The sequence below is a fragment of the Rhyacophila brunnea genome, unplaced genomic scaffold (genome assembly GCF_057557595.1).
Source record: "Rhyacophila brunnea isolate RB1 unplaced genomic scaffold, BYU_Rbru_1.0 scaffold_2, whole genome shotgun sequence".
Taxonomy (NCBI): Eukaryota; Metazoa; Arthropoda; class Insecta; order Trichoptera; family Rhyacophilidae; genus Rhyacophila; species Rhyacophila brunnea.
The window spans coordinates 49,215,744-49,228,615 of record NW_028232859.1 but is presented as its reverse complement, the minus strand read 5'-3'; the positions used below and the strand labels follow the sequence as shown (position 1 = coordinate 49,228,615).

The 12,872-nt window shown below is 32.8% G+C and overlaps 1 protein-coding gene across 8 annotated transcripts in view; it reads left to right on the top strand.

The window, feature by feature from the left end:
- LOC147072460 (uncharacterized) overlaps window positions 1-4,670 on the top strand; it is a 63,042-nt gene extending 58,372 nt beyond the window's left edge. For all 8 annotated transcript variants that reach the window (XM_085947227.1, XM_085947224.1, XM_085947226.1 and 5 more), the window contains 4 exons: window positions 116-275; window positions 423-535; window positions 1,701-1,839; window positions 3,459-4,670. In XM_085947227.1, the coding sequence (XP_085803353.1) occupies window positions 116-275; window positions 423-535; window positions 1,701-1,839; window positions 3,459-3,527 (481 nt within the window). In that variant the 3' untranslated portion in view covers window positions 3,528-4,670. The remainder of the gene's footprint in view (window positions 1-115; window positions 276-422; window positions 536-1,700; window positions 1,840-3,458) is intronic.
- The last annotated feature ends 8,202 nt before the right edge of the window (window positions 4,671-12,872 follow it).

Sequence of the window (12,872 nt, the reverse complement as noted above, 5' to 3'; positions counted from 1 at the left end):
ATGTTTTGATCGAAAAATATCAAGAATGTCATAAATCTGAATTTTTACGTACATAAATTTTAATTCATAAATAAATGTATTTATTATAATTATTAACTGTATAAAAATATTTCAGTCGACTTTCCGGCGGCTCAACTCAGAGCGAAATCCTCCCCGTGGGCGATAAGAAAAAGAAGAAAGGCATCTTCGGTAAGCTGAAACAGCTGACTAAATCGAGATCCATCGACGACAATGCGGCCTCCGACGACTTCATGCCCATCGGATACGTTCCGCAGGTCAATCCACTGCTTTTGGATGTCATAGTGTTCTATATTTTACTTTTTTTCCTACTGAATCACATCTTGTTTGAATTAAGCGCAGTTTTATCAAGAGAAATGTTTATATTGTAATTGTCAATAATGCATTGTTTTTATGCTCCGCAGGGTGGTTCCGACTCTGACATGAGCACTTCAGGTAGTAAAAAAGACTTGAAAGGTCGCCTGTCCGACATGTTTTCCAGAAAGGGGGGCGCGGGATCCTCGTCCAGCAGTATTGGGTACCATATTTTTCTTAGTCTCATATCTTATTTTCTCCAAATTTAATTGCCACTTATTTAACTCTCAATGCCCACGATGGGTATGGAAAATTCAAATGTTGTTTTGTGTTGTGTTTGGACCTAATAGGTTGAGCAAGTGGCTAACATCCATTTTACATAGGAACAAAAATCTTTTACTACCATGGCAATTGGATATTTGAAATAATATCTATCTTAAAAATAACAATAATGTTACAATTCTTGTATTTTATTCATAAAAAAATTCCCTCACTGAATAGTATGTAGTATTTTTAATTTTGGAGAAAAATCACTATTATCTTTTGAATCATATAAAAAAATATCAGCTTTATCAACGTCTGCACTATCTGATGTGATTATCAATAATAATTGGGAATGCATCACACAAATCACAATATTGTACTCATAACTTATACTATAAGCGCCTGTACAAGTGCATAGATTTACTTGCAGCACTAGTGTGTATTTTAAACTATCACGATAATAACTGTTTACACGTAAAGGTGCTTATTGTCTCGCCAATCTCATTCTTCAAGAGTAAGCGAGACGCGATGTTGTCATTTTATAGTACTATTTGATAGGTACTGAAAATCAGTTAACCTCAAAATGAGTCTGCGCGGTGCAGTTGGTTTTTTTACGAGCAGATTTGCCACTATCGTTCTACTGCGCAAGGCGCAGATATCAAACTAATCTTCCAACTTGTATCATAATATATATAATACGTTTACACGTGCATTTTTTTGTTATGACCGCGATAATACGTACTGTCAGCAGTAAATCCATGCATGTGTAAACGGGGTATATGACTTCAGAATTAGAATAATGGGAACAATGGGACCCTTGTTTCATGCATGCTGCCCTTTATCAAGGGATATAAACATCAAAAATAAATAAGGAACAATGAACACAGTTGCATGTTTTGAAATATGAACACTCATTATTTATATAATACGGCATCACCAAAAAAGTCCATCAGAAAGCAGATATATCGCCTGATTGTATTTTCGGCAAAGTACGCAAAGCTGATATATCGGATCTGTTGTATTCTAAGAGTTAATTCAACCTCCACCCTGTCTGTGGAGGCCCATATCTTCTTAGGATTGGGCATGGTAAAAAAATTAACTCTTTCCTCTTCCTTATGTATCAGCAGCAAAGAGAAGAGGAAAGAGCTGAGCACGCCCGTGGCATCCCGAACGGATTCTCATCAGCGGCCACTGTCCCGAAACGGAAGCTCTTCACAGATTGCCAGTATACCCACCGCCTCCACCATCACCACTGCTGCTGCCGTAAGTACTGCAATATAATATCTTACAAAAACCGATTGCCAAAGTAGCTTGATTTCGAAGAGCGCTGATGAGCAGATATGAAAAAGGCCAATAGTTAAAATTTGTCGCAATTAGAACGTCGCCTTGTAGCATAGAGGATAATGCGCGGACGGGGGGCGTAGATGGGGGTTCGATTCCAGCCGGGCGGCTTACTTTTTTCAAAAAGGTTTTTTCTATTGGTTATAATAAATATTTTCTCAGAAGTGTTTTTCAAAATTATGTATGTTCAATATCTTATACATTTACAAGATAAATAATTCTGATTCTAGTCTTAATTTGATATTAATTTTTTTTTACAAATCCGTATAAATCATTCTCTTATCACAGTAGATCGTGAAAAAATTGGCATTTTGGCTGCCATTTTGGTATTTATTGGCTTATAATTGCAAAATATCAAGTGTAACTTGGAATTACTAGTTTTCAGTATCATAAAATACATGTAGGTATATACTGTAAATTAATTAAAACAGATAGAATTATGGAAAATTGACATTTTGTCTGCTAGCATACTAAAAATATCAAGTTTTGCTTCGAATTAGTTGGCCGCGCGGCTTAAGCGTTGGACTATCACGCCGTGGGTCCCAGGTTCGAATCCTGGGTCTGGCAAGTACACATATTGTTTTTCCATTTCTCGTAAAAAATAAAATCTGTTAACACAAACCTCTACTCTGTGGAGGCCCATAATATCGTCGGTCCCTATTAAAAAAGTCGGATCTGAAATTTTGTCATTTTCGGATTATTACGTAAAAGTTATTTAAACACTTTAAACATTTATACCACAATCACAGTTTTTTTTGTTTGTTTGAAAAATTCCGAAATACTCAAGTTAAAAATGACGGATCTACCGGGAGTGTCCGAATAACAATGTCGGTTATTACCAACCGACATTGTTGGCTGGACGTGGGTGAGCAAGATGCGTCGTATCTGACAGTTGCTGCTATGTTCACCGGACAGACGGATGTTTTTATAAACGTTTAGAAAAGTTTCTATAACCCGTATTTTTATTCATTATGGCAAGCAATAGGTCACAAAGGATATTTGATGAAACATCTTTGATTGCTCGTACTGAAAAATAGCATTTTGCAGATCCGACTTTTTTAATAGGGACCGACGATATGATCCTATTAGGATCGGACATGGTCGGAAAAAAAACAAAATAGTTTTTAAAATCATAAGTAACTATACGTCTACACTGAAAATCAATCAACTCAAACTATAATTATAAGAAAATTGAAATTTTGTAAATCATCTTATTTAATCTGCCATAAACCTGTGCACATATTTTGCTTCAATTTTTGGATAATGTAAAATTATTAATAACTTATTCATTGTATGTAAATAAGGGTTGATCACCTAATAATTAATACAGGCATATTGTTCCAATACAGGTTCCAATTTGGAAATACAATGGAAAAAAGAAATCAATGTTAAAACCAAACCAATCGTGGTTTTCAATCGAGTTCTACCACATTCACGTACACTGTCAGTTAAATTTATTAATCAATCATTGAATCTTGAAAATGTGCCCATTCAATAAAATACAATCTACGAGTGATATGTAATTTAATTATTGTTTTCAGAAATCAGATTCCGGCATCCAAAGCCGTTCCCAGAGTGTGACTCCAGGCTTGCAGAGAAAAAAGAAATAGTTTATTTTGATAACATACGTTTAAGAATAAGATAATATTAATTTTATTGTTACACCTCCACAATTCCCATGAAAAGGACCCCGCTTTCCCGATACCTTTTTAAATGATATTAGGATTTATTGCTGTCGTGTAAATGTGTAAAAAATGTGTGTCATTGAATACCTGTCTTACAAAATATGATCTTCGTAATTACTATGTACCTATTACATTTTACGACTATTAAATAAATATCTATATCATTCTTGCATTGAACACGCATTTGTAAATATTTTGTCTCAGCGTGTTTGGCTGCTTGATTTTGTTTTTATTTCTACTTTGATAATTAGTTTGTACATTTTTTTAAAGTATGTTTGAGCCCTAGGAAGTATTTGTAAAAATAATTTATGTCTCTGGTTTATTACATAATACACGTTGGCCTCTGAAAATGTCTTTCTTGTTACCTTTTTTTATGTTAACATTTTCAATGGGTTATCCATTTTAATGTTTAGTATTTTTTTTTATAAAATGCAACATATGTATTAAGAAAATATCGAATTCATTGAAATGAAAATAAAGTAGGTATGTATGTAGCACAATTAGCAGACAAACACTCTCCTCGATACATTTGAATTGATACCATTCTTTTGGCGAAGTTTTAGCTCTATTTCTCCGATGACAGATCGACTTTATTTTTGTATATAGAATACGAAATCGACTTTCAACAATTAAATATTAATAGCTCAAAAAGTATGAAGTGTTTAAATCATTTGATTTTTTGAACATAATTTTAAAAAGTATGCTTTGATATGACAAGATGGATAAGAAAAGATAAATATTTAAAGGGAGATAAGGAGGTGAAGTGCAATAAATAAAAACTTTCGTTTATTTATCTTCAGAATATAAAGTTTAATTTTAATGCTAAATAATATAAAGTGTCACCTATTTTCGTATAACTCAGGGGTCGTCAACCTTTTTATGCTTACCGCCCGCTTTTGCTTATTTTTCATGGTTAAAATTTTCTTACCGCCCACCAACATCGCTATATTTCAATCCAGTAGGTATATGGGTGAAAAAATTTCTAGAAAGAATTTAGGAGATTTGAAAAAACAAGTTTTTATAACCAACATTTTATGCAACAAAAAAAGAGTGCGTATACATTTATTGAAAAAAATAAGAAATTTTAAAAATCAAATTCAATAACTAATGAGAAACTTGAGCCTGATGCTGTGTGACTAAATATTTTATGTCTGGTACAATTTTCGTTAAACAAATGACGGTCTCCTCTTTCAGTGATTTTCAGACGATTTCTTTGTTTTGTCATGATGTTATTCACCACACTGAAACTTGATTCAACAAGATAAGATGTGGGAAAGGGTATTAAAATATCTTTCATTGTTTCCCACATTTTTGGATACAAACCAGGCATTTTTTTATTTTGCCAAAGTTTTTGGCTTCCGGAAATATTGAAAATATTTTTGCTCTCGTCATATTTCAGTTCTAACAACTCATCTTGATAAATTATATCGACCTCATCCTAATTTACGGTGAAAGGATTTATCATCCAATTATGTTTTTAAATTTAAAATGTCTTTGAACCTTGTTTTCATATAAAATTTAACTTTGCTGATATGGCAACTAAACCTTTCGATTTCTTCTGGTGTTATATCTTCTTTTATAGATAATAATTCTGAAAATTGATAAAATTCTCTCTTCAGAAGATCAAGTTTTTCGATAAATACGGACACAGTATTTTTACAACTAATTAAGTGTTTTAGTGGCACCTTGAAGCTGCAGGTTAATTTCATTAATCGTTTGAAAATATCTGCCAAATAAAAAGCATCATGCTAAACTGTTTTTAATTGTTGGTAGATATCTCCCTCGTGATTTTCCTCTAAAAACTGCATGATAATCTCATATAATGCTACAAAGCGAGACAGGCATGCACCTTTAGAGACCCAACGAACTTCTGTGTGTAAAAGTAACCTGATAAATTGCTCATCATTGTCCTCGCATAAAAGTCGAAATTTTTAGCATTACATTTAATCTTATTAACCGCCTTAATTATTATATTTAACGATGAGTGTAGGCTTGCACTTAAATTCTTACCCACAAGATGTTGTCTGTGCACCACACAATGAACACATCAAACGTTTGTCACTTCTTTCTTCTTTATCGTCGTATTGAATAAAAGAAGAGGACAACAAATATTACCTGGTCCAAAACAGCTGCACATCTGTGAGCATTTCTTACCACTTTTCGCAAAGATAAAGCAATCATTTCAGCCTGCGTACGGTTCCCAGGACGATATTCTAAGAATTTGCAATTAGGCACGTGTTACTTTCTAAATGCAGCAATGAAAAAAGTTCATCCAATCACAATGTGTTTAGTCCATGGGTGAGCTATGCCGAAAAACAAAAATTGTGAAGCAAAATTTCCAAAGATTTTGGGGTAAAAGAAAAAATCGCCCACCGCTCACAACGGAAGCCTTACCGGCGGCTCCTCTAATACCATCCAAGTGCTACGCACTGCCTGCATTTTTGAAGACATCATTTAACTTTTCATTGTTATTCATATGTGTATCACTCACTTCGCGAAGTAGAACATGTAAGCAGTATTATGAACAATACTCCGATCATGTGCGCAAAGCGATTGCGATCCAAATGGATTTTCAGTTTGCACAGGATTACAATGAGGTCATTGTATACTTCTTAAACGGTAGTCCAATGTTCCTGTGGTAGCGTTTTGTGTAGCATTTTTTACACATTTTATGATCGGCAGACGAAATTAGGACTCTAGAAACAAAAACGCCAGTTTCTGTTTTATAACAATGTTGGCGAGTTAATTTTTAATAATCTCACATTTAAGATTTAATGAATCGCCAAACTTTTACGAAAATACAAACTAACGCATTTATTTCTAAACCACTCAAATACATTCAATATAATAAAAAAAAAACACAGCAGCACTACATGCGTAGTAGGTCGTAGCTGAATAATAAATAAGAACGATAATATCGAGGGTATTCTGCGAAATTCCTCATCATTAAGTCAAAATTTTGCTGTTTTGACTTAATGATGAGGTAATCTTATTAAGAGTACGCTGTATAGTTTACAAAAACACACACAGTCATATCTATAAAACTGGCGAAGATAATTTATGTTATAAGTCAAAAAGACATACATCTATTCAGAGAAAAGGCACTAAAGAGACTTAGTGCATTTTCTTCTCTCAATCCAGGCTATATTCACAAAATTCTGCCTGCGAAATTGCACTAAGTCATACTCAAAGCAATATCGCAGACAGGAATTTGCATTTGTATGAAGTTATTTTTTTGTCTCATTCGTATTTTGACCGTTGACAGGATAAGTGTATTACTGATTTATAAACGTACCTAGCTAAAAATGAAAGAAGCTGCGAAAATATAAAAAATGGCAAAAAAAGTGAAATGTTGAAGCTAAATGGTAAGTTTATTTTTCTTATTTTACTGTGTAATATGCTTATTTACTATTATGTGGATACATAACTTAAAAATGTTTATTGCTTTTACTGTTTTGTTGAATATCATTGAAATCTTTTGTTTTACTATAACAAAACTTATAGGGTAAGGTAAGGTAATGTGGCGATACAGGTAATTTGGTGATAGTTTGTATTATTACGTGTATTCAAATAACCTGCCGTCCAAAAACTTTCAAGAATAAGTCATAGATGTTCATACTATTCTTTGACTTGGAAAAATTATTTTCAAAGTGTTATCAGTTATAAGTTGACGTACACGTGTTTGTATAGAACGCTTTTCGGAGAATTGACACATTTTTCAAATAAAATCTTTCTTTTTTCAACATTTAAGCTGTATCAAGGTAATATTCATACTATTTATGTTTTTATAATGGTTTTTCATGGTGCATGGCCTTTTATATTTATCCATTAATACGGTTTTATTATTTAGTGAATTTAAACTTTACCGACTTACAAATATCATAGAAATATTAGGAGATTTGTCATTTTTCGACCATTATTAGGTGTTTTTAAAAATGAGTAAATCAGTGAAAAAAATTACAACAAATTATTTTATATTGTCTTACGGGTGCTTAATTATGTTTTAAAAAATAATTCCAGGTTATATAGACTATCACCAAATTACCTACCACATTTTTTGTTTGCACCAAAGAGATTGAAAGACTGGAGAGGGAACACGCTATCATTTATGTACTAAAAAATACGAATCGGAGAAAGACAGTTGGTAATGTTGGTATTCTGGAGCTTCTTCAAGTTCGTGTGGTGAAACAACATGGCGGATATGATATTGTTATTCTCTCGATTTATACGTATTATACGTTATTATTCGGTAAAAAAATGTTTATTAATGGAAGAATACAAATGAGTAACAGCATTTCGGAACAATATGCATACTATTAATTATTTATACATTGATAGTTTTTCCTAAAAGATCTTTTACAATAACAATTCAAAACTTTTACATCAAACGTCAAATGGTTGTTTATTGCGAAAAATCCAGGGCCGTATGCATAATATTATTTCGAACCCAAAATATACGATGTCTTTTTCAAAGTAAAAACTGTTAGTGCTAGTTAATGACATTCATTATTTACATAGATTTTATATTTCATTTCAGAGTTAAATATATTTTTAAGAATACCAAACAAAAAATTGTATTTGTATGAAGTATGTAATGGAGTATATGTAGCAATTTTATAATGTTATAGGTATAAATTAAATTATTTCAGATTTCCGAAAAATGAAGTTCTTCGGAAATTGTGGATTGATGCAGTCGGGCGGGAGAGCTGGGTGCCATCTAAATATTCATTACTGTGTGGGAAGCATTTCTCGGAAAGTAACGTTAAATGAGTGTTAAAGTTAAATGAGAGTTAAAAAAGTGAGTTAAATAGATAAAATATTGTAATTAACTATATAATCAAATTTTCAACATACCTACCTGTATTTTGTTTCTAATAGGTTTGTATAAACAAGTAATTTTATACACAATATGTCAAAAACGAACCCATGTTATATTTTTATTTCATAAAATATTTTCAAAATACACATGTGTAAATAGGTAGGTAATATAATATTTTTTTTTTGTTTGTAATTAACTGTAATTATTTGTGTTTTTTATTTAACCGTTTTATCTAAACAATAATGCTATGTTATTTTATATAGAACAATATGTAAAAACAAGACCATATTTCTTATTCCAATATTTAACCATTTGCTATTTATTAACTGATTTGTGTATAATTTTTCGTAATATTATTGTGTTTTTTGTGTTATTAAAAATAAAATACTTACATCCATTTGCATTATTTTTTCTTACCCTGAATCCTAATAAAGTTTTTATTGCGGGAACTTTTTATAATGAAAATACGTTTATCATAAATTGGTTGTAAGCTTGTGTTGATAAAAAAAAAAATACTCAGTGGGGCGTTTTTATGTCCAAGTATGGCCCATTTGCAGCAAAGTGTACCTAATTTCAGAGAAGTAGAACTTTCTCTCACAAAACGAGTACACACTGACATTTGTGTGCTACCTCTGGGGGAGGAGTCCAATCTCTTTGGTTTGCACCTAAATGAGGAAAGAGAAGTGAAGGTGACGACAAATGTTACAGAACGTATTCATTTGTTGATATACAAAAAGCGGTAGACCTGGTGATGGATCAAAATTTGACATTATATAAAGCGGCAAAAGCCATGGGTATTCCATGATCATCTTTAAAAAAAATTTCTAAGAACGAGGGAGAAGATAGAAATTCAACGAAGAATTTTTCAAAAATAAGAAGGCCTTTTCCATTGACAGTAGAAAATGAGCAAAAATTGGTCACATATATAAATAATATGCAGGTGTTGGGCTTCGGATTGACCAGTTTGGAGATAAGGGAGATGGCTCATAAAATTGCCAAATCTGTGTGTCGTGATGCTTTGTTAAACTCGGAAAGTGATTCAGCCAGTAAGTGGTGGTGGAGTCAATTTTAAGCCAGATATAGTTTATCAGTGCGTGTGCCTGTGAAAAAGAAAAGATATTCTTCGGCAAAATGCCTTACTCCAGTTGGAGAGGAACAACCAGACGTAGCTGCCGAAGAACGAGTAGTTGTGGTAAAACAACGTGGATGCTCTCGAGTTTCTTCACTTCCTCCATAAACGACTCCAAAAAACCAATCACAGCAAAATGACGACGAATGGATTTGTGGAATATTTGAGAAAACAAATTTTCACGACACTAAGAAAAAATGGAGCGAAATGGATTGAATGTTGTTTTTGTATGGAAAAATATCATGAAAAATGTCAAACTGGTTCCATTGACAACGTATTCATGTGCGATTTTGTGCAAATTATGATGCTGCATTATAAATAGGTAGATATGTAGTTTTTAAGTACTTATACTATAAAAAATCGTGTATTTCCCTGGCTTTTGTATAATATGTATTTCTTGTAAGGATTTAATTATATATTGTCCTGATATTTCGACGTCTTTTATTTTTCTATACAAAAAAATAAGATTGTAAATGGAGCTTTTTTAAAAATTATCACCAAATAACCTTTACTTCACCCTATTACATTAAAGTATACCTACTGTAATAATTATGTGATTGTTGAATATCTACATGTTGTTTTGTCAGATACATCATAATTTTGCTTTTAATTGTTTGTCATAAATGTTATATTATTTATTGTTAATACGAGTACTATCTACAAAATTTACATTATACTTATTTTCATTTTCTAGTGACAACTACTACTTTTACGGATTTATCACAAAAAAACAAGTTGAATGGTACCCAAAATAAGAAGGAAATTAGATGTAGCCAGCACCTCAATGGACTTGCCAATTAATGAAGATAGTTTGTTGGATGATAGCCAAATACAGTTTTTTACAATGATGGAAACATTAAATTTGTAGACTTTAGTAACGATGACATTGCTGATGAAGATTACATTCCAAGCCCATCTGATTCTTTGGATCCTTTAATGGCATAGAAGACAATAATTCTGGAAATGCTATTATTCAACCTGACGAACAACAGCATGATACTTACGTCTATGATTTATACTGCTGAAGATAATAGTTCTAGTGATCCGTCTATCCAACCTCAGCATATAGATAAATGTACCATTGAAAGGTGTCCAAAAGAAAATGCTCGTTGGCGTCAATCTAAGCCAAGTACGTGGAAGATAAATGTGGAGAAAAAAAACGAGATGATTACCTACCATATTTGGGAAAGCATGATATCTTAAAGCAAGCAAAGCTCCCTAAAACAATCGATTGTGCTAAATGCCGCTATCAGTGTTCTGCTAAATTTTCAGAAAATGAGCGTCTGAATGTATGTAAAATGTATTAGGCAATTGGATCTCATGAGAGAAAAAAGGATTTCATTTTACGAAACTTTTCTTTTGAACAAACATGTATAAAAAAATATTACTAATAGGGACAAATATGTTTTTTTCTGATTTTTATACTTTTGATAAAATATGTTTGTGAAACCATTGTAAATATTGCAAAATTGTATGAAAAAAAATATATGACAGTCACCATATACTGTGTTTTCTGTTTTTGTACTTTAATTTGTCACCGAAAATGCAATAAGTCAAGTACTACCTTCATATTTTTTCCAAAAAGTAGCAAACCTGCGGTTATTTTTTAGTACCTCATTAAAAAATTTGTAGCCAATAAAACGATCTGCAATTTTAAATGCATAACTACATGACCTTTTATATATAAAAAAAGTTAAGAGCATGCAAACTTTCAAACTCGATTATCTCAAAACTAGTATTTTTGACTTAATGCTTATTCGCAGAATACCCACGATATAAGAGAAATATACTTTTAATGACATATAAATACATCAGATATAAATATGAGTTCGAAGGAACGCTGATTTATAATATAAATATTACCCACGCAATGTTAGTTTATTTTATAAGTTCACTTAAATCAATAATATGAGATTTAAAAACTAAACATACTGCTGTGCACTATTACCAAAGTGACCTAGCGTACGTCATCCGTTTTACAACGGTTCATATTTGGCTGACGCATCCATTGTTCGGAGCGTAAAGCGATAAACCGTGACATTTATTTTTCTTTATTGATATTAAAATATTAAATCATTCTAATTGTTTAAAAACTTTTTTAAGAAATAGAATAAATAAACAAAGACATATCTAATTTACCTTCTGAGATGTTCGACGTTTCAGTCATTTTACACTAAGATATTATCTTAGCTTATTGACACGGCAGCCTTCGGTGATTAAGGTAATCATGGAGAGACGCTTTACAACCTTTACGTGGCTAGGACAAGTGTTCCTGATGCCGCCAAAGAGTGTGACACTTCGTACCCTTATGGCACAGCCTCAAGGGTTCCGTTGCCATGGCCGGCCCTCCCTCACCCTGCAGCGGTGCTACAAAAGTGACCTACGTGCTGCAGGTCTGACATGGCGGGAGGCGCATGAGTTGGCGTTGGACCGAGGGAAGTGGCGCGGACTTGTGCTTGCCCTATGCTCCAATGCTGGGTATAGAAGATAAACCATTGCGCACTACCAGAAAATGCTATTCTGAAGACCACCGGCCGCCACTGTCGCCCACTAGTGGGCGGTACGGACCAGGTTGACAACCCGTGGTATAACTCAGTGCTCCATAACCGGTGTGCCGTGAGACGATACTAGTTGTGCCGCGGCGCATTGCTCCAAAAAAAGAAAAACAAATAATTTTGTATATTATACAATACTTAGTTAATAGCAAAATTTCCATACATGGCTGGTAATATATTTGAGCACCTGCATGAACTTAATAAAACAATGCAATGTCAGAATGAAAATATATTGACGTGCTCTGATAAATTAGAAGGATTCAAAAATAAACTCGAATTTTGGCTGAAGGAGTTAAGATAAGGATCTCTACAAATGTACCAAATGACTTACCAGACCACCATTCAAAACAAGCAATTAATTTTGGATCCGTCTCAAAAACATTTAACTTTGCTGCAAAAGAAATTTCATCATGACTTTCATATAATCAATACGACTGGATTCGAAACCCTTTTGCAACCAATGCCGAAAATATTATAGTAGCGCTTTCCCTATAAATTCGATAGGAATTTGTTGAATTCAGAAACGATGGGGCGGTAAAACTGAACTTCACCGATGTTCCATTGGCTATTTTCTGGATTTCGATTAATAAAGAATATCCTCGGATTTCCGACAAGGCTACCGCAGTTCAGCTCCCGTTTTCGACGACATATCTAAGTGAGCAAAGTTTTTCATCTCAAGTTATAATTAAAAATAATAAACAGTCTCTCAACTCTTTCAGAATAAATATCAAGTCAATATAGGTTGCGGAGCACTGGTATAACTCATA